This window comes from Eupeodes corollae, chromosome 2 (genome assembly GCF_945859685.1).
Source record: "Eupeodes corollae chromosome 2, idEupCoro1.1, whole genome shotgun sequence".
Classification (NCBI taxonomy): domain Eukaryota; kingdom Metazoa; phylum Arthropoda; class Insecta; order Diptera; family Syrphidae; genus Eupeodes; species Eupeodes corollae.
Genome location: NC_079148.1, coordinates 97489942 through 97513723, shown reverse-complemented (window position 1 = coordinate 97513723; position 23782 = coordinate 97489942). Strand labels below are relative to the sequence as shown.

Genomic DNA, 23782 nt, shown 5'->3' with positions numbered 1-23782 from the left:
AAATAATGATAGCCTACAATTAGTTCTCTGTTGCATAACCATTATTTTTATGATGCTTCACATATACATGGCATCGGGTCCACTAAAACCTGACACCTTTCAACTGGTATTGCGTTCCGCGAATCACGCAATGATTTCCACAATTATCTCGAATTCTAGGGTTTTTCTTTATGAACTGTATTCTAAACACCCCCCACACAAATTTGTAATGGGGTTAAGGTCGGAGGATTGAGCGGGTCACTCCATAACGCATAACTTCTTCTGCGCAAACCATTGTTTTGCCTTTTTTGACGTATGCTTTGGGTCCTAGTTTTGTTGGTACACCCAAACCAACGGCATTTCCTTCTCAGCATAGGGTAACATAACCTTCTCGAGAATGTTCACATACTCGGTTGCATCCCTTATACCCCCAAGAGATAAATAGACCCGAACCGAACCCGTACTATGAAAAGAAAGCTCATATCATAATTTTTCCTCCACCATGCTTCACTGTTTTTATAGTGGACCGTGGATAGAATGCCGCATTTTAGGGTCTTCTTACATATTCTCGACGACCCTTGGACCTAAAAAGGACGGCTTTGCTTTCATCGCTTCACAGAACATTCCTCCATTTCTCTTTTGCCCAATCTCTATGCGCTTTAAAATCCTTTCTCTTTGCCACATACCTTTTCGTCAAGAATAGTACCTCGTGCGGACTTCGGACTGGTACCTTAGCTTATAAAAGACGTTTTCGTATTGTGACAGCGCTAACAGACAATTGAAGTCCATTTCTTATTTTCCTAGAGTCTATGGAAGGATTCTGTTTTGCTAACTGAACAATTTTTCTGTCAGTTCTTTCAGTAGTCATCCTTTTTGGGCCTCACGTTTTCGGTTTATTTTGCCATTTTAAGGCGTTACTGACCATTTTTGCTGAGCAGCCTAGGATGTCTGGAATATTTTGGTAGGGTTTTTTTCCTCTCTTCTCTTATATGAAAACGAAAGACCGTTAGATGGATGATGACATGGTAACACGTCAATTTTTTTGTAATAATCTCCATTTTTAAAATAATTGACAATCTAATAAAATTCTAATAGCACTTCTATTTTTATGGACACAACTATACATCTTTCCAAGAATCTTTTATTTCGGCACTAGGGACCTTGAAAAGTCAACATTTTCAATTCGACAAATCGGACCCATTACAATAACTTTCAATAACATTAATTTATAGAGGCCTGTATCCAGTCCTTTTTATATTATTCTAAATACCTACGAATCTAATGTAATAAAATAGTGTCCTTTTCAAGTTAGGCTGGTCAAGTATCCATAAACTGTACATTTTTTTTCCACTGGGTGTAAAAGAAAAATCGCCATTTCCACCGACCACAACAATAACTTCTCCCTTCAATGTTCTTATAAGAACAAAATTTAAGAAAATAATAATAAAAAAAAGCTCATAATGTTTCCTAAGTACCTAAATACTGCGTCGCTTGTCGGCGGTGGTGTCGCTTCTCGCTCCCTTGGAGCATTATTGTATATAACAATATCTAATCCCCAAATAATGCCTTGAAATTTGTTGTGTTATTTATGACTTTTAATGGAACCCGCAAATAATTAGTTTTCCTTCTTTGGTGGTGCTGCAAAAATGAATACGAATAAGAATACGAATATTCTCAGTAATGTAATGTCTTTAGCTTTTAGTAATTTGTCACATATGCAGCAAAGTAGGTTATAAGGCATAGGTAAATTTATGTAATGTGTTGCTATAATACTGTTAGTGATTTTTCTTTCTTATATAACAAATGACATTACTTTGACATTTTCGCATTTTAGTTCATCACCATTTAGGATTTATGTCAGTATTATACTTGATTTAAAGATGTATAGATAGATCGAAAGCTACAAATGTCATATAAACGTTAAACACCCTGGAAGTCGTGAACCTTTAGTGAGACAAATAGGGATATAAATTAGGACATCATTTGTTTTGGATCAACAAAAGAAAGAGCAACAGTAACAGCAATACGGCACAGGAACTCTTTTTCATTTGAAATCAAAACAAATTCAAATATAATGAATATAGCTTAATCGCACGAACTTGCCCAAGGTATAAGATTTGTATGATGTGGTAAGACAAAGAAGTTATAGCAACTTAAGTCAAGTCGTTTTATAAATAGATATTATAACATTTTTGTGGGAAAATGTGAACAAATTAAACAAGAAGTAAAAAAATCCTGCATTTAAAACTTCAGTTTTGATAAACTGTGTCTTTCTTATCTTTAACAATAAAAAAAACCTTTATGACACAGATGTCGTAAACCACTCAATCATTGTTAACTTAAACTTTCATATCAGTCCTTTATTCGTAAATGAAACAATCTCTACATTCTACAACTCGTTCTAAGTCCTTTGTTTATCAACAACTAACGTGTGGACCCAAGCCTATACGAAAAATAAAACTACAAAAAAAATGGATTAAAGCCGAGTTTAAGGTCTTTTTTTGTATATAGCTTGCATTAAGTGTAAGTAAATAAATTAGAGTTACATTATAACCTATAATAATACAAATACAAACAACAATTAAATAAAAACAAGACAATATTATTATAAATCCTTCTATGCGATAGAGGCTGCACTTGAAGAAGCTTTATCAGATGTTCATAAGGAGGGAGGTTATAAGGATCAGACCATGGCAACCCTCTTAAGGCGAAACGTATAAAGTTGCGTTGAACAGATTCTATCCTATTCTTGTGGATCTCGTAAAAAGGAGTTCATATACCTGCAGTTCGTACTCAATATGGGGGCGGACTAAAGTAATTTATAAAGCCAGAGTAACATAGGGATCCTGAAATTCCTTAGACCAACGTTTAACAAATTGTAACATAGAGTTAACCAAACCTAACCTAACTCCTAGATCTTTAAACTAAGAACGCGATTTATATAGTGCTGTGATATTTTATAATCAAACAAACTAGAAGTACGATTTTTAGAGAAAATCAGTGCCAGACATTTAATTGGATTAAGGTTCAGTCCATTCTTTTTGCACCAAATAATAAAACTGTTAATATCCTCTTAAAGTTGTTACCTATCGTTCATAGATTTTATGATTTTTCTTAGATTTTGAAATCATCCGCATAGATTGAAATTCGACTGCATTGTTCAAAAAGGCGTACATCATTTATAGCTAAAGAAGATAAAGAGTAGAGGTCTTAAATAACTACCATGAGGAACGTCTGATTGGATAATAAATGGGTTAGAGAAAGAATTTCTGAATATAACTTGATAAGACGTATTTTGAAGATAAGATTAAATCCATGTGATAAATTTATAAACAAACCATGAGAAAGTATGTCAAAGAATTATCAGTGTAAAAACTGTCAAGATCTTGATCGAGTTCTAGCGCACTTGAATAATTACGCAAAAAAGCAAATAGATTAGATTTTTGCAACTAAAAATATTAACCAAATTTGCGAAACTTGTGTTTTTATTTGCATAGGTTTTTAAAAGTTATTCCTCATTACTAAAACCGACCTAAGCGTTGTTTATCTAATTATTTAAAACGATTTTAAAACTCTCTAAATCTATAACACAGGTCGACAGAAAAAATATTTTTTGTGCTTGGGTTTAATTTGCCTTTTTTGGGTTTATGGTAAATAAAAACAATAGATAATCCAATTTTTCCTCCTAAGATTTGCTTTTGTAGTGTTGGGATTAAAAATATAATTTTTTACACCCTATGAGATTATTTCGAGCTTTATGAGGTATAGTGCAAAATTCGTGCATTGAGAATTTAGAGCTCTACATTAAAGAACTTTATTCGACGAAATTTTAAGAAAAAGTTATGATAAGTACAAAGAAATAAAAACCTATTTAAACAAAATGCACTGTAACTTTTCATCGATAAAGTTAAGCGGAAATAGTGTTAGAAAAATCTTGTACAAAAACAAATTTTCTGCAACTGACCAACGGCATCGACATGAGATGTTTTCCACATTGTTTACAAAAGAAGATGGGTTTTGTTTTTGCAACGACCGGCTCAAAGTTTAGTTCAGGCAATCGGGATACCTTGTCTTCGTAGTAAAAGGCGTCTGTTTATTGATAGCGCAACGAAAAGCCTGAAAGCAGTTTTACTGCCTAACAGATCAAATTAGTCCTTACACATCAAATTAGGACGACGAAACAATTTGTTAAGGCTTTGAGTGTTGAATCTGAAGCTTTCAATTTTTTAAAAACATTTTTTTTTAAAAACTCTCGGAGCCAAAATTAAGGTCGGAATCATTGTTTGCCCACTGATTCGACTATTCGACATTGAAGATTTCCCAAAATTACTAACATAGCCTTAAAGAAAAGCTTGGCACAGTTTTAAAGCTCTAATATCTGTTTTTTTAGGAAATAACAGAGCTCAAAATTACAAAGAGCTTATTAGAAATATTATAACAAATTATAATGACATGGGATGCAGAATATTTCTTAAAGTGCATATGTTAAACTCACACTTGGACAACATTTAAAAAAAACATGAGAGCATATTCTGAAGAACAGGGAGAACGATCTCATCAAGATATTAAGGACTTTGAACGCCGCCGTAATCAAGTCAAATATAACGAAAGTATGAAGTAAGACTATATTTGCGGTCTTCTTAGGGAGAGTACAGATAAATACAAAAGAAAAAATTACAGGATTTTCATGTTAAGCCATTATCCATTAAGTTAAGTCATACCTAGTTAGGTTTAAGTTAATAAATGCTAGAGATTTCCTAAGCTCTGTTTGTTCTACTGCCATTTTAGGTCTTAATTTGTTCTCAGCATGCAACCTTTGGCTTCGGTGAACAATCTAAATCTAGAACAGATACCGATATAAACAATAAAATGTTCATCGATGTTCGCACAACGTGACAGTGAAAAACAAAAACACATGTAATTACTGCCAGAATATAGAGGGCATTAGTAACTCTATAGAGCTCAACTTCTATAAATACTATCTAAGGCCGTCGTGATGTTATCTCACATATATTTATATTAATCCTATGTACTATGATACAGAAGGTATCAGTAATATGCCTCAAGCTCCCATTTAACAAAAACCTAAACAAAACGTTAATTTCAATTCAATTTTTTGTCCAAATTTCGTGTTTTTTTTCTGAATATATTTCATAAATAAAAAAAGCATTAAAAAGAAGAAAACAAAACAAAAATCAGCCAAATCAATTAAGACGTTCTCGAATTTTTGCTAAACTTACGAACGAAAAGAATACGTTGACAAACTGATAAATGCGTATTAATGACGATTTTATTCGGTGCCTTCGCTTTCAATTATCAAGCCAGCCAGTGCTTGCCTTAAAATGCGGTTTGTCTAATCGTCTTGCGAATTCGAGAGCCTTTTCTTTTATTATTCCTCCAGATATGGGCATGTTCTGATGCCTAGCTGCTGTAAACCAGTCGACGACTGCCTTATCCACATTTTTAAAAACTTGTTTCTTAAATCTTGTGCCTATTACAGATGAGGCCCCAGATTTGATTGCTTATATAGTCCGTTGCTTATTTTTTAAAATTGTGAATATTGTATTCGGAGGAATTCCATATTTCACAGCAACGTCTTTTTTCTGGAACCACTTTCTATTTCTTTGATTAGCTGAAATTTCGCTTTAGTTGTTAATGTTTTCAGAACACGTTTAGGTGCCCAGGTTCAATTTAAATTTCAAAGGAAGCAGTACCTTCGAGCTATACAAGTTTCAGTTATCAAAGTAAATATGTATGGAATATAGACTCTAAACGCTACTGCCAAACAATTCGGTTCGAGTTATAATAACTTCGAGTTATCAAAGTTCGAGTTATTGAAGTTTGACTATTCGCAAAACAAATGTTTGTACAAGTTTGTATAAGGAATTGTTTGCCATTTTTTTCCTTAAAAAATCGAATGTTTGTGTTTTTCATTAATATTGAAATTACGAAATCTCAAGATTAATTCAATTTTCATGAAACTTTTTTTGAACTGAGGATAACAAATTAATATTCTGATGTCCGAAATTTCAATCAGTACAATTTTTTTAGCTTTCAACCAATACGGGCTCCTTTAATTTTGAGCAAGTACAACGTCCTAATGGAAAACATATCAAAAGGACATACATTTAAATGTATAACAAAAGAAAAAGGTGACCTTTGTTAGATTTATAGATCTAATTTGACGATGTGTGTTAAAAGAAGTCAGATTAGAAATTACATACAAACATGTATTTATTACTTTGATTCCTATCTTCGTGTATTTATTTTAACAGATCTGGAGGCAAGGTAAATCAATCAGAGGTGTAATCTTAATTGACGACATGGCTTAGACCTTTTTATACATCGAAAATAAATAAGGAAACAAGATATCATGTTATTCGGTTATTTCACCATAAGCTACGACAGAGAATTATGAAGAAATTTAATGAGTTTCTAACATCACAAAAAGAAATAACAATAATTTTCAGATTTACGAATTTTTGTAAAATGTTGCGGTATACCGAGGTACTTCATGTTTACAAACTAAGAAACCTATTTCAGAACCTTTATTGTGTAGTGTCATACTAAATTAGAAGTTCAAGGTAATATCTACTGTTTTAAAAGGCTTCTTGGGAAGGAGTAATGGATATAAATGTTATATCTCACGTTTCCTTAAAGACACCCTACTATTACATTTCATACTTATTGCCTATTTTTAACACGGAAAATATAAATTTTGACAGGAAATTCAATAACTTAATGTGATAGTTCGCATTTATTTTGAACATAAAATAAACGTTATTTGCTTTTACTTTGCAAATTATTTTACCAAACTCAAATTTGCTAAGGGCAAAGTCTTTTCTATAAAAATGAAAAGTTGCATTATTTTGCGAAGTATTTGTTTTTTCTGTTTCACCAAACAATAAACTTTTTCAAATTATATTAGAATTTTAAAAAGTTTTTCAGTAATATGCAAACATTTTTTTTTTTTTTTTACCAAATAGGAATTTGTTTTAAAAAGTTGTCGAAAACGTATCCAAAAATATAAACACCGTTTTGAAAATGAAGAAGTAAAAAAGAGGTTGGGATGTGACCCAACCTGATAACTTCCCATCCCGTCTGTCGATTTGTCTTATTTGTGTTTTGTTAAAAAAGTTGTTAGTTAAATTATTCTAAAAAAATTTAAATTTACCAACAAAATTTTTCATATATATAGTTTAGTTTGAAAATCTAGTTTTGTTAAATAGATTTTTAGTCGAAAACAATTGTTTACCAATTTTAGTAGCATTTCTTATTTTTTTACAAATTGGATGAATAAAATAATTTGAGAGATATCAAGAACTGAACATAAATTTTTACCAAATTTGCATACTATTTTTTTTAGATCTTTTCTTTTTATGAAAAAAACGCACTGTTGGATTTTTATAAAAAAAAAACTACTGAATATCGAAATAATATTTCCTGTGGAATTATAAAAGTTTGAAGACAATATTAATAATATTTGAAAAGCTATTTGAGTCGAAAGTAAATTTTTACTAAGTTTTAGTATTTTTGCAAAACCTGTCATTAGATTTTTCTTTAAATTTAACTGAAGTTGCCAACCATATTATTTAATAGATAAAAGCAGTTTAAAGCTAATATCTCAATGTTTTAAAAAGATATTTAAGTCGAAATTCAATTTATACCAACTTTGAGTAATTTTTTTTAGGTTTTTAGTTTTCTTGCAAAAAGAAACTGTTAATTCGATTTTACTAAAAATTTTTCCAAATGTTTAAAACAATATTTGTTATAAGATAAAAGAAATTGGAAGCCGATTATGGCTCTTTGAAAGGATATTTGAGTCGAAATTCAAATTTTACCAACTTTTAGTTATGTATTTTTTTTAGGTTTTTATTTTTTTTTATAAAAAATTGTCAATTTGATTTTTCTCAAAATTTTACCAGTTGTTAAAAACGTTATTTTTCGTTGCACAATATTGTTTTGATACAGGTGATACAGTTTTTTCAGTTTTTTCGATTTATAAAAGAACCTTTTGTAGTATTTTTCCAAAAATATATTAGTTTGGTATCACGTTACAATATATTATAAAAAAAAGTGTTTGTTAAAATACGACTCAGAGTGCACTAAAATAGAAGAAATGATATTGCACATCAATTCGATTGTTCAATAGGATTTATCGTAGTCAATAAAAATGTATAACAACTGCGCAAGATCCCCAGTAAAATCTTACTTAAGGGTATAAGGGTCTCACCCAACAAACTTCTCCATCTAACTACATAGGTCTCTAACTATATGTTCCAGTTTCGCGATCCAAGTTGGATGAGGTCACTTTCCACTTGTGCGCGCCATCTGATCCGCGGTCTTCCTCTACTGCGCTGTCCTGTGACCTGTCCTCCACTCTCGATGCATACGCGACTGTAGATCACACGAAGACCTTTTGTCATAGTCTATCCTTCTGCACCTTTTTGCAGCCTCTGCCTCAATACTGACAAAAGACATTGACATCAAGCTGAGTTCTTGGACAGACTTTTGCCTCTAGTGTTGATGTGGGAGCAGGGCCAAATTTATAGGTCCAGAAGCCTCGGGGCAATAAAGGAGCGAAGGCCTCCTCCTGACTGTTATTTCTGCCTGACTAAACTGAAGCGATATTCGTACAAGACAAGAGATAAAATTGTGTATCCTGATGTAGAATCCGTAACAAAACATCTTCCTCACAATTCTAGACTTCAACAGTGGAATTTACTTCACTCTAGTACACAGATATCTGTTTATAGACAACGCGATGCTAAATTTGGGGAATTTTTCGCAGAAGAAAGTGGTCTCACGTATTGCAATGATGTGCGGGGACTAGTGAAGAAGTTAGGATACGGCTATTCACCAGACAAATGGAGACTATTCATTGACTCTTCAAAATTAAGTTTAAAAGCTGTCTTACTGAATATTGGCAATGATCTTGCATCTGTACCTTTAGCACATAGCGTCCACATTAAAGAAACATATGAAAATATAAAGAATCTGCTCGAGAAAATTCAGTACAACCTTAATTCTCGGAAAATATGTGAAAATCTAAACTTGTGGGAATAATACTGGGATTGCAAGGAGGCTACACAAAATACTGTTGTTTTTTATGTGAACGGGAAGTAGAGCTAAAAGCGCAAATTACATAAAAAAGGATTGGCCAATGAGGACAAATTTTATCCCTGGACAAAGAAATATTTCTGAAAACCCCTTAGTAGAACCGAACAATATTATTTTGTCACCGTTGCATATAAATTTGGGTCTCATCAAAAATTTTGTTAAGGCCATGGATAGAAATGGAGAAGGTTTTCTAAATTTAAAATTTATATTTCCTCGACTGAGTGAAGCTAAATTGAAAGAAGGAATGTTTGTAGAACCGGATATAAGGAAGATCATGAAGGATTCCAATTTCCTTTTAAAATTAAATACAGAGGAAAAAAAATGCATGGCTTTCATTTGTTGACGTTGTAAACAAATTTTTAGGAAACATAAAATCTCCAAACTATGAGGAAAAGGTGTCAAAATTACTAAAGGATTATAAAGCCTTAGGATGTAATATGTCCTTAAAAATGCATTTCTTGCATTCCCATCTTAACTTTTTTCCAGAAAACTTAGGTGCGGTAAGCGATGAACACGGGGAAAGATTCCATTAGGATATCATGGCGATGGATATTTTTTTGTTGACCAGTGTAATTTATTGTGAAACCAAGTAGATTCCTTTAGTATTGAACAAACACATATAAATATAAACGGAAAAAAGAATTATCCTAAATTAAATTATAGGGTTAACGAACGGAACCTTTCTAGTTTTTTTTCGTTGAAATCAAAATCTCGGCGTCAATCGCTTTCAGTGGTCAGGAGAGAAAGCTTCGATAGACGGCTTTGTTCCATCGTGGTTCGAAGCCTAATTTCAATAATTTTCATTTTTGAAAATAAGTTCTCCCCAGTGCAATTTGTTACCATCAAAACCAAATACATTCTCAATGCAATTTCGAGGTTTGGGAATGTAGCTGTGAAATTTTGATTTTCGATAATTTGGTAGTAAAATAGTTCCAGAATTGAATCTGTTCCATACTCCTTTTCCTTTTTGTATGAGTCAATCAAAGACACAAATTGAACCAACTCATTACCAAGACTAGGCTCTAAATCATCCCGATACTTTTTCACCAATGCCTCTGCTGCAGCGTGCAGCATTTTACCAATTATTCAATAATAATTGATTTTTCCAAGAATTAAAGAACACCGATTCTTCATATACAGCATTTAATTTATATGTACATATGTATGTACGGAATCAAATACCCAACCTCCGAGGTTAATGGCAAGTACCAATCCACTCCGCCTTTAAGCGATTGGGGTACTCCTTCAAGATGCGTAGTGAATTGGAAGTGCTCCTTATCAGGGCCATTTGAGATTTTGATATTTCACTGATTGCCTTATTTGAGTGATCAAATAAAGATCAATGACTTCTGTTATTCAAGATCAATATAATAAAATAATCAGGTATTTACAAAGTACTGTTGGGTGTAGGTAAAGATAAAAGAGCAAACAAAACGTATCAAAGGAAAAGATGTATACTAGTGTTTACTAGTTGGAATTTGAAATACAAATTTTCCGAAGTTTCTCTGTTTGTGGAGGCCCCGGTTGCCCTCCCCTCAATTCGTCCCTGTGTGGGAGTTCTGCACTATATTCTTTCAAGTACGATGTTCAAGAAATCGCAATGCATGCCGTAAACTTTTTTATAATATTATATCAATTGCAGTACGACTTTGTTCCAAAATAAAACCTAAAAAGGATCTTGTCAAGTTTTCAACAAAAAAAAAAAGATGAAAGTAAGAATATACAAATCTTATTTCTTATTCTGTAATTCAATGTTGCTTGGCATAAAATCGATCTTTTAACTCTCTCGATGTCGTTGTTATATTTTATTAATAATATATGTATAATAAGAAATAAGTTAAGTTGGTTCACAAGTTTATTTTCTGTTTTAATTTATAATTTAGTTTTTCTTACAAGGAAATATCTTAAAATGGCGTCAATGTTTGTTGGCTTCTCGAATTCGAATGCCTTCGTTTTGTCTTCGTTATTTTACATGAAGTTGGCTGCGGTTATTTTATATATACAAAGAAGTTGGCAACAATTCTATAAAATAAGGTGTAGGTGCCATCGATGAAGTTCAAACCAAGCATAATGGTCTTCTTAAACTTGGTCTCTTCTATTTATTATACTACAAATAATTGATTGTAAAACTTACTAAAAATATAGTTTTGTTCTTGTAAGCCGACTTGACTAAGTTGTTTAATTATATGGAAATACACATAATCTATATTATTTGTTTGTTTTAATTTGCAAAAAGATATTGTACCATCTGTTGCACGCGATAATCGACACACATACATACATAGTAAATACGAGACCGAAACCGAGACAATTTTTGAGAGATTGGGGCAGATTGGTAAAAGACTCATAGGGTCTCATGTCTAGGAACAAAAGTTCGTAAATAACGGTCATAGTGGCTTACAACATCGCAAAAGTTCGTTTAGAACGGTCTTAGTGACTTACAACTCACTATTTACCCATGCGAGTAATGTGTGGGATGGAGGTTACTTTCAGTTTTTTTCATGATAAGGATTATTCTTGAAGCATTTGTCTATTCTTCGCAAGAGGCAGTTATCATGAATGTATTTGAATTTTTATTCCTATTCCGATTCATATTCGTATTTAATTCCTTATATCTATATTTTTAAATATACAAACATAATATTTGGAGGCGAGCTTTTGAAGAGAAGCTTAAACAAAAAATTAAGTCAAGGTTTTTGCGTAATTAATAACAGTGAGCTATAAAGTCTTTTTATCTACCTTTGACGATGTGCGTAATACATCACAAAGCGGGACATCATAAAACATATCATTATAGTCTTTCTCCTCTTTGTCAGATATGAAATATGAGTCTGAAGTTTGAGATTATATCCTTGCCTTGGTGCTTAACTTCGTAGCTCGTTTACATTAATAAATTAAAACTCCCTTCGTTTCCACAACCAAATAAACATTGTCTTTTATTTCAGTAAAAGTTAACATTGTGGCCGACACCCGTCGCCCGTGTCGCCGCTACCAACCCATCCCATGACTGATGTCTAATGTCTTTAATTTTCAAATCTTTCCTCCACACACCAACCTCCTATATTTAGCTTTGCTCCTTAAATGTTAAGGACTTATTTTGATTTACAACCCTTTTTTCAGAAGGTAAAATAACCATCAAAACTGTATTCTATTTTTCTATCTCACCTGTCACCTGTGTGCATAATATTAAATCCTTCGTAGACATAAAAAAACAACAAAATAACAGACAATATTTAATAAAATAAAATTACAACAAAAACGATGTAGCAAGTTACATCACCTGTCAGTTTTGCTCAAACTCTTATCATTATTTTATCATTTTTCTTGCTATTTTTAGTACAATAACGAAGAAATATAAAAATAAGCTTTTATTTCTTTTTGCACAGTGAGTTTTATTAATAAAAAATAATTGCGAATGTCAAGATTAATTTTTGTTTCTTGTTTATTTATTCGTATACATATTTATCTCTCACAACTTTGCCATCTCTTGAGAATAATGTTCACAAGTTTCCCTATTTTCCTTTATTTTATGAAAGATATGGCAAAGAAAATTGTTTGCAGACTCGATTTAATTTCTTTTAAAGAGTACCAAAAAAGGTTGAAAATAAAATTGTGAATCTAGGACTTATAAATATCTTTTTGGGTGTCCGACGTTGAGAGTTGATTAAAAGAAAATGTTCCTCCTATACATACATTTATGATTTTCCAATATAAGGTTTCATTTCGAACAGCTAAATTTTAGGGTTGATACCAATTTTGAAGCTGTCATTTTCTGAAATTTGTCAAGGCAAAACAAGAAGATTACTGAAATTGGAATAGACGACAAAAATGTTAACATTTTTTCAATAAAAGATTCCTGACCGTGTCATTTCTTCAAGAAAACGTTAAGAATAAATAATATTAATAAAGGTGTTTTATTTTTTCAAAAATTGTTTGAATCGATGGCACAGTCCTATCTATTTTTCTACAAAATCAATTAAAAAAAGAAAACTTCTGTAAATTAATAAAAATAAAAATGTATTGATATTTGTGTTCCATTTTAATCATTTGTTTATTTGTTTCTATTTACAGAATACAGTCCATCAAAAGCAGTTTTCGTGATAAAGATAAACCATCACGGTTTAAGGATTTACAAACGACTCGTTTTCAAGTGGATCCACACAACGAAGACTCAGATGATTCAAATGCATCCAATGAAGATCGTGAATTACTCGAAAATGAGTACGACACGAAATATGGTAAAAGCTTTCGGTAAGTAAATCTAAACAAAAATACAAATTCCTCACCTAATTCGTACATCGATGAATTAAAAAATTAATGTCATTTAATATTTTAGGCATTTTACCCGTGAGGCACTACCAAGGCTCGATAATTATCGAAATATTATGTCAATACAAGCCGCCTACCGTCCCACATTAGATGAATTGCACAATGCAACTCTTACTGGAAAAGTAAGTACTTATCTATAGTTAAAAAAAAAACTTTACCAAAAAGAAAAATAATATTTTTAGAATGTGCCGCTATAATTCTCGAAAGTTAAAGATTTTTTTAACAGTTTGAATTTAATGTATAAACATTAAGTTAGAATAACTTGATGAATTTCTCACCATTGGAAGATACAATGTATTGTATTTTTACAAATTTGAATTTTTGAATTCGATTTATTAAAACAAGACACCGCTTTTACAGAAATCAAAATAAATACAATTAAATTTAGTGTCCTAACATTAGTTCAACATAATACAACTAAAAATAAAAAAATAAACAGAAGAGCAAAGTTTGGCTAACTCTCAATATGTTGATTTTTACCGAAACTAACAAATTTCAAAAATTAGAAGATGTACACCATATTTTAAATTATCCTAATTCTCAATCCACTGCTATTCCTAAACTCAACTTTACCAGGTGTAAGGGCGACCGTAGTATACCCGTGGCATGATGGTTATTGCGTTGGACTATCATGCCAGAGGGCTTGGGTTCGATCCCTGCCTGTACCACCTAAAGTTTTATTCGGATTCGTCATATAAACTGTAGGTCCCCTTCATCCCTGCCATTATTAGCACACAGGAATGGTTGAGAGTTGGAAGTCACTAGGACCTAGTTCTCTACAGACTGTTGCGGCACTTATTTATTTAATTTATGGGCGGCCGCAATGGATCATTCAAAAATTCTGATCTACGCTTGTCGATTATCAGTTAATGATTCATAATGGAATTTGTCTTTTTTCAGCTCCATTTATTTAATAGTTGATCAATTCTTGATCCATAAATATACATTTTATTGTTATTTGTCTAGCCAGTGCTTATAAAAAAAAGCGAATCCTCCTCACCCTCTAACAATCGTCCAATTGAACTTACGTCCCTCCTTTTCAAGGGTATGAGAACGCTGGTGAATTTTCTGCTTAAGAAATATCTTGAATAACGTAAGCTTCTTAATGACCGGTAGTACGTCTTTCGTAGCAATAGGTCCACTTTATGTCCCATCAGGCGTTCCATAAGGTAGCCATTTAGGACCTTTACTTTTTCTTATTTTTGTGAATGATATTTCAACAATTTAAAAAAATTCTGACTGTCTCCTTTTTGCCGATGATCTCAAGATCTACCGTAGGATTACCTGCATATCGGATTGTAACCTTCTGCTAGAAGACCTGGTGAGATTGGTAGATTGGTGCAGGATAAATAACCTTCATTTGAACGTAGAAAAATGTCAAATACTATCGTGTTTCAGGATTCTTAATCCAATTGTCTTTGATTTCAATATCAATAACATAATTTTAACAAGGGTAAATCAAAAAAAAAGACTTGGGAGTAATCCTAGATGTTAATCTGTCGTTACTTCCTCATTTTGATTCCTTGATCAATAAAGCGAATCAGATGCTGGGTTTTATAAAAAGAAATACCAGAGAATTTACTTATTCATTCACTTTATTATCTCTTCATAACTCTCTGGTAAGATCAGCACTTGAGTTTTGCTGTACGTTATGCTATTTTCAAGTTAAATTGGGGAATAGTAACACCTTCTTATGAAACCAGATGCCTGTTGTTTGGAATAAAAACGCTAGAAGCTCGTCGTAAATACTTTTGAATTATGTTTGTTCGGGATATCATTACAAATCATGTTAATTGTCCACCTCTAGCAGCTTTAGTCCATGAGGGTAATGCTCCTCTAAGAATTACACGAGAACGGTTTTTAATTTATGAACAGTTTCACCGCAAAAAATATGGTCGCAATGAACCCATTTCTCGTTGCATCAGAGAAAGCAATTTAGTTTGCTCTGGGATAAACTTTTATATGGATTGCACCAGAGAAACTTTTAAATCAATAGTTTTAAACAAAATTTAAATATTGTTATTTATTATACATGTATACTGTTTTTTATTATTTAATAATAGATTAACTATGTAAATCAATTAAATGTAATTTGAATTGCATATACCCACCTACAAATATGTAACTAAATTTTTAATTATGTATCTTAGTCTGTAAGAGTACAATATGCTCTGATTGATGAATAATAAAATAAATAAATAAATAAATTGGTGATCTCATGGACTATATCACCGAACAGTAGAACAAATATTTAAATCTTTTTGGAGAAAGTAAGATTGTTGCACTTGATATCTGAAAGGCATATCGAGTTTGTGCATCAAGCTCTCTTATCGAAAATGTGTGCACTTGGTTTTGATGAATCAATTCTTCATTTGGTTAGAAATTACCAATCGGACTATTCAAATCAAGTAGTATTTAACTAGTTCAAATTTGATATCCACAAAATTAATGCTGGTGTACCCCAGGGCTCCGTTTTGTCTCCGACACTCTTCCTTATTTTTATAAATGATCTTTTTCCTGAAACTTCTAACCCACTATATTGTTTCTCTGTTGACAGTACCCTCAGCTTTTTATATTCATTTTAAGTTTCTCATCCTTGTTCTTTGGATGCGGACTACTAACGGCAGCATAGATAAGACTATTAAATTTTGATCTTGACAGCATTGTTCAATGGGGAAAAAAATCGTGCAGAATTCAATGTTTCGAAAACTCAATGCTGTCTACTGTCGCAAAACCGCAGCCCTTTTCCAATGCCACTATCCATGCGTAGTACTCGCATCAAGGAGATAGAACAGCTTTCAGTTCTAGGAAGTTGTTGGAAGTGATCACAAATTTGACATTACCTTAAATGCTGCTAAGTGTTTAAGTTTTTCGATGATGCAAGAAGTTTTTTACCCCTTCTATGGCTAAAATTTAAAAAGGCTTTTATTCGTCCAAAACTCGAATATAACTATCATATTTGAACATGTGCCCCAATAACGTACTTTTGATAAAATTGAAAAGAGAGCTTTAAAAGTAATAGGAGATAGTTCTTTTACCGAGCCGTTTGCTTCACTTGAACACCTTCGCAAGGTCTCGTGACTATTATTGTTCAATCGTTATTTTTGTAAACAATGCTCTAGTCTAGTATAATAGCCAGTTGTATTCCTTCCCTTAAACAGTTCAACTAATTCTAGGAATGTCCACCCTTAAACCCAATTTTGGACGTACTGTTAAGTACATCGATTCTTTCTTAAGCCGCACTAAACGAATGTGGAATGCTTTATCAACTATCAATTGATAATTGAAACCCACAATACGAGTGGTTCGTATAAGTCTAGTTAAATGAAGATAAAATAGGGGTCAAACTAGAAATTGGAAATGATTTGTAGGAATTTCAGCGTCAATAAAATTGTATTCAAAATATTACTAGATTCCATTCTGTTTTATCAGGCATCAAACAGCCAAACCGTGTCTATTACTTTTTAGATAAATCAACAATGTGTCTGCTACCATTCAGAATATTGAAAACGCTCTAGTATTTGTCATCAATTCCTATCTATTCTACTTACTCGTATGTATTAAAGATTGTGATTTATAAAGTTCACGTGATAATGTATTTTTTATTTATGCAAGGATTTTAAAAAGATCTTAACGAGGTGGTAAGCGGACATCGACACAATTTGGTTTGTTATTCAAAATGTTTCCGCGAATTGCTAAATCAGTTTCAAGTTTAAGGAATTTGAAGTATTTAACCAATTTCGAATCAAGACCAAATCCCCGGCCAAAATCGAAGCAAATTTCAATTATCTTACTCAAAGTCTTAACGCTTAAAAGACATCATCTCTATGCGAGAAATTTTATTTTCGAGTGGGAAGAAAATGTGTAAATAAATTGGGTCGCAACTCTTCTCTACTTTAATTTCAATTTCCTAGGAAAATGCCGTTTGCATGATTCAAGTGAATATTCATTTAAGGGAAATAATTAATAATTAATTCAATAAATTTCTTTGAAGCTATAGCGGGTGGGTACACATACATATGTGAAGTAAACAACATGAACCGATTGTTAAATTATTAAACAATTAATTGATGGTTGATGACATTCTTGACAAATTTAATGCCGTAAAACTATATTCTATTCAGTACTCAATATTTTTTTAAGTTCCAATGTCAATAATTTGACGTCATTATTTTTGAATATGTTTAAAGAAAAAAATCGATTAAGGGAAGTTACCTTTACCCATTTTATCGCTTTTGTCTGATAAGGCCAATTTTAAAAAGTATGATGAACTATAATAATTAAATGCCTAATACATATCTAAATAAAAAAACAACAAAATAGTTAAGATAATTGAGGCTTATTTTCCATACTCTAAAAATTAGATCTTAGTTAGTTTGACGAATGGCTAGGATAATAGGATAAATTCAATATTACCTTACCAACATTGTTTTGTGGGGAAGAAGATCCAACTCCACTAATATTGCTCTATTTTTAAATTATGTCTTCAATCAGCTCGAGGAAAGTTATCAGATTACATTTATACAGATTTATCCAATTCATTTGATAGAGCAAATCATTCGATACTAAAACCTGAAAATAAAAAGCGTTGGCTTTCATTCCAAATTGATAAAATTAATTCTTTTCCTATTTTAGTAACATCTGGCGTACCGCAAGGTAGTCATCTTAGACCATTATTATTCTTAATGTATATTAATAACATGTTTAATGTCTTTAAGAACTCATGTTGCCTTCTTTTTGCCAACGATCTTAAATTCTTTAGAAGGATTAAATCTTCTCCTTACTGCCACCTTCTCCAAGACTATGTTGATTGTTTGACTAATTGGTGTACGATCAATTAATTGTTTTTGAGTGTTTTACTTTCTTTCCCATTGTCAATCCAATCAATTTTGGCTACAAAATAAACGCCAAAGTCTTAGAAAGAGCTTTTTAAAAAATGATTTAGGAATATTTTTTGATTGCAAATCAAACTTCACAAAGGATATCGAATACATCATCGCAAAATCGAAATCTATGCTTGGTTTCATTAAAAGTAATTCATTTGATTTTACCGATGCCTATATTATTAAATGACTGTCTAATATTTATGTCAGATCTTACTTTACTTTAGTTGGAGGTACAGCGCAATGTGCTCTTGAGCCTCAAGTAATAACTTTTGCCAGCTTACTCGATCTCTAGCTTGCTGCCTCCAGTTTCGAATACCAAGTTGACGCGCGTCGGCCTCAACTTGATTACCCGGATATAAGGCCAGTCTCTGCTTCTTGTTCCCTTACGCTTGGCGTTGAATAATTTACAGGTTGGCGTTTCGATATTCATTCGCTCGGGGTGCCCTAGCCATCTTAAGCGTTGAGCACGCAGTCTTTTGACCAGTGGCAAGTCGGTGTACACTGTACAGCTCGTATAACTCATGATTATATTTTCTCCGCCAGATCTTACTTTGCTTGTGGACACAAACTGAGTCTATGCTTCTGCACCATACAGCAAGACTCAGATAGGTTATGTTAGGTTGAGGGGCTGACAGTTGATGTCTTTATAGTCATACTTAGATCAATACAGATCCACTATGATACCTATGTGTTTAGTTAGTCAAGCCATTTAGAGGCTTTGACGAAGTTTAGAATGTTAGTACCTGGTGTACTAGAGAGTTCTTGTAAATCCCCGAAGAAATAGTGCCCAAGCAGTTTCTTCCTTTGATAGGAGAGTGCGGGACAGTGCCACAGAAAGTGCAGAGTGTCTTCATGTCCATCCTCGTCACCGCATCCTCTGTATAGATCATCTGAACAGATTCTCATCGTTTTCATATGATAATCTAACAGATTATGTCCAGTGGTTATGCTTACAAGAGATCGAAGTGATCCCTTTTGTAGCTGCATAATTTTGTCCGTTCTTTGTTTCTTAAAACAGGGCCAGATCTTTCTTGTAGTGCCGCAGGTGTCAAGAAGGTTCCACATTTCATCGGCCTTGATAGTTATTCTTTTTGAGATTTCCTGTTTTAAATATCAGGTAGGGGTGTTAACTAGCTGAGCTTGGCCTACGTCAAGCATTGCTAATTCATTGGCTTTCCCGTTACCTAGTATATCATTGTGGCAGAGTCTAATGTTGTGCTGTGCGCCAAGAACCTTAAGCTCTTTGCGGCAGCGCATGAAACAAGCTTACCTCACTTGAAGTAAAAACTTTTATTGCCGCTTGGCTATCAATGTAAAAGGTGATATCACCTCGTGGTATCGCCTTAATTGATACCTTTTTAGCAGCTGTTGTCACTGCCAGGACCGCCGCTTGGAAAACGCTACCTAAGCGAGGCGGTTAGCTTGAGAGATTCAGAATAGAAGCCTGCCCCTCGGAAGATTTAACTTTGGCTCTTTAGTACTTAGGCTTAGGCCAAAGAAACAGTGATTAGCAAGGGTAATTCTACGTTTGATCTCAAGGCTGATGTCATTTGCAGAATTAACAGCAGTGCCCAGATAAACAAATTCGTTTACCACCTCGATGTTCTACCTGTCAATTGTCACGTTTTGACCAAGTCTACGGTGTGAATCGACTTTATTGGACGACAGTAAATACTTCGCTTTGTCCTCGTTAATGTCAAGACCCATTTTCTTCGCCTCAGACTCGATATTAAAGAAGGCACCCGTCACTGCTCGTTTGGTTCTTCCCATAATGTCGATGTCATCTGCATATAAAAGATATTGTGTGGATTTTTGAAAGATGGTGCCACTTGTATTGGTGTTGGTGTTGCGCACCACTCTTTCAAGAACAATATTGAAACAGCTACATGACAGCGCATCGCCTTGTCGAAATCCTCTGGTGGTTTTGGAGGTTTCGGTTGAGTCTCTTAATTATAAATCGTATCAGTTTGAACAAATTTTACTAACTAGATGGTGCACGCTCCTTACCAGATCTGCTCCAGCTTATTTAAAAAGCTCTGCCTGCAGACGTCATCACCGCTTGTTTTGGTGATGGCTAGTTTGATCTCACTGAGGTCGGGTGGGTGGAACTCGATTGTCAACAAAATGGATTTGACGTGGCTGCTTGCTGGCGGAATGGTTGACTTCATCACTATTAAACAGCTGGTTGAAACAATACCTCCAGATTTTTAGCATTGATTCTGTCTCGACAACGGTATTCCCCTCTTTATCTTTGCAGGCTCCAGAGCGGCTAGTTAATCCAGTTGTTTTCTTTTTGACTCTTGGTGACTGCTGTGAGAAATCTAGCACCTCTTCTGCAGCATTCCTGATGGATTGTTTGCAAAGCTGCCAGCGTGTCTTTGGGCACATCTCATTCGTTTTAGTGTTTCTCGCAAGCTCTAGGGATACTCTACCGGCAAAGGCATTGGCGGTATATCCTCCTGCTGCAGTCTTTCAACGTTGAATCCGCTCCCCGTGGTTGCTGTTCGCCTAAGAGCTTCCATGGATATTCGTACGCGCAGTTTAGCAGGTAGTGGTCGGAATATATGTTGGCTGGTCTGTACGTACGAGCGCCAAGTATGCTAGATGAGTGTCTTCCGTCAATAGCAACATGATCGATTTGGTTTTATGTTCGATCATCGGGGGACCGCCAATTACCTTTGTGGATATCTGGGCGCGAGAATCTGGTGCTACTCAACACCATGTTTTTCTCGGCTAGCAAGTCGATAAGCCTAAGTTCGTTTCCGCATGTGATGTCGTGTAGACTATGTCTTCCGATTGACCTATCAAAGATGCCCTCTTTACTAATTTTGGCGTTAAAATGACTTAGAGGAATTTTAACGTCGTTTTTGGGACATTGCTCATATGTATTGGCGAAGAGCTCGTAGAATTATTCTTTGATATTGTCACCCTTCTTTTCCGTCGGGGCATGCGCGTTGATAAGGCTCAGGTGGTGGAAGTTGTCCTCACTGCGGATTGTCGTCACTCTTTCGCTTACTTCCCGAAAGCTTAAAACTCTTTGCCTTAGTTTTCCTCTGACAGCAAAACCACTTATGTCGCGCTTATGTCAGATCTATATTAGAATATCTTTGCATCCATTCTACTAGAATTAAAAATATTCAGAAAAAGTTCACTAGGTTCATTGATATTCAATCACTCGAAAACTGTCGAAAAATATATATATACGTTTTGTTTCTTATAGTCTATAAGATATTTGTATGTATTTATTTATTTTATACTACAATCAAACCTGGTGGGCGTTGTTGATAAATTTTTAAAATCTTCTCAAATTTGAATTGTGATTAATGTCAAAAATATTACTTTAACTTTGTTGAAAATAAAGTTGTAAGCGAACTTTGGCATTTCAACAGCAAAGCTAAAAGCTTTAAAAAGACTAGACAATTATTAGCATTGCAAGAAAAATATTATTCCCGATAAGACCTAATAGCAATTAGAAAACCTGAGAGTTGTTTCATTTGGGGAAATTCTTTTACTGCCACCTGAATTTATTTTGACATAATAATCTTTATCCCAACAATATTCCAAAGGGATTTAAATCCAATATCTCTAATTGCAATAAGAACCTTTCGATGTGCACCCATAGGAATATCTGAGATAGAATTGAAATACCAATATTTATTTTGGGAACAAGAAAATGTCTTTTTGATTATATAATATTCTCTTGAATAAAAGGATCTCTACTCTCTAAAAGAGCATGAAATAATCATATACCACTGTCAACACTATGTCAATATGTATATATATTTTACTTCTCTGTACATAATTCCGATAGTATAAAGGTCTACTTTACCTAACGATTACATTAATGCAAAGTACAACATAGAATTAAGTTAATGATTCGGCAAATCTCAAAAGTTCAATTTCTGGACAACCCCCTCAACCCAAACACCCACCACCCCTACGCCCTTCCCGACGCACGCCAACGGAAATAACAGTTCCTGCTATATAAACATCTTAAAACCTAAAGCCGAATAAAAACTTACGACCGGAAAATTCGTGGTTTTAATTATTACGAAGATGTTTTCTTATAAATATATAAAAGATTTTAGCATTTTAATAATTTGTGTTCCTACCTACATAAGGATACAATCCACTTAAAAATGTAAAAGTATGGGTTTTTTCTTGTGTTTAAAAAGAAATAACTCTCTACATACATATATTAATATATTGGCACAAAGTTCAAGGAGAATTAAATCTTAGAAATTTGCATGAATTTGTAACATTAAAAAAAAGAAGAATGTAAAAAATTGGCTTAGCAATATAAAAAACATCTCTGCCATTAAAAAATCTCGTTTCCTTTCCAGTCACTTCGTTTTTATTATTTTTTCTAAAGTACCTATACCTACATTGAGCCATTCACATCACCGTTAATTCTTTTTCCGTGTTAAAGAGTCCTCTGGAATGGAACGTTGTTGTCATAATTATCCATTTTAATCGTAGGCGAAACGAGATTTAAAAAAAAATAAAACTTTTTATTTTCCTCCCGCTCATTCTTCATAATTTTATGTAATAGACATTTATTGATTTTGTGTCAAAAATGATGTTGAGATTTTTGCACACCATCAAATTGTCGACTCTTCAGTTGGTAAGTGCATTCGTGCCTTTGGTTAACATTCTAGTATTTCACTTCCACATCACGAAAGAGGTAACAAATTTCGAGGTTTTAATCAAACATGACATAACCATGGTAGAGAAGCCAAAAAAAGTAGGATTTCATCCGTCTGTCCTCGCTCCTACAGCCCAAACCATTGGGTCGATTGATTTCAAATTTTTAAATTAGGGTTTTGAGCCGATTCGCGTTAGGCGTTTTTTTTTGTTATACTCTTTTTAAGAGAAAAAATAACAAATTTTTTAGTGAAAAATTGAAAATTCGAACTTTCTCAAAAACAAACAAATATTTATTAACATTTTTATTGCTAATTTGGCTTCTTTCAATATACAAAAAAAACCATACAACCGTTATTAACTTCCCATAGGAAGTTATTGTAATGGGTCCGATTTGTCAAATTGAAAATTTTGACATTTCTCTACGTTTCAAGGTCAATAGAGTCGAAATAAAAGATTTTTAGAAAGATGTCTGTGCGCGACGTTTTTTTCGTTGTCCATAGCTCAAGAACCAGAAAATATATCGACTCAAAATAAATTTTGTTATACAGATAATAAGGCAGAAAGATGCAGAAAGGGCTCTCAAGAAAATTGCTTGGGTGGTTTTTTTACCATAGCAGTTTAAAAAAAGGTGAACATTTTGGTTAACCCTAAATATCTTACGAACCAAAAACGCTAGAGACTTGAATTAAATTTTATATAATAAACTGTAACGTAATCTCAAAGAAGTATATTTTTTGAAAAAAATCTATCTAACGGTTTTTTTTATAAATCAAAAAAACTGAAAAAAAAAAAAAATTGTCACCTCCAAAATTTAACGACTA

The 23782-nt window shown here is 33.2% G+C and overlaps 1 protein-coding gene across 3 annotated transcripts in view; it reads left to right on the top strand.

Moving 5' to 3' along the window:
• LOC129948371 (bumetanide-sensitive sodium-(potassium)-chloride cotransporter) overlaps nt 1-23782 on the top strand; it is a 293982-nt gene that overhangs the window by 176976 nt on the left and 93224 nt on the right. For all 3 annotated transcript variants that reach the window (XM_056059342.1, XM_056059344.1, XM_056059343.1), the window contains exons 4-5: nt 13171-13350; nt 13436-13550. In XM_056059342.1, coding sequence (XP_055915317.1) covers nt 13171-13350; nt 13436-13550 — 295 coding nt within the window. The remainder of the gene's footprint in view (nt 1-13170; nt 13351-13435; nt 13551-23782) is intronic.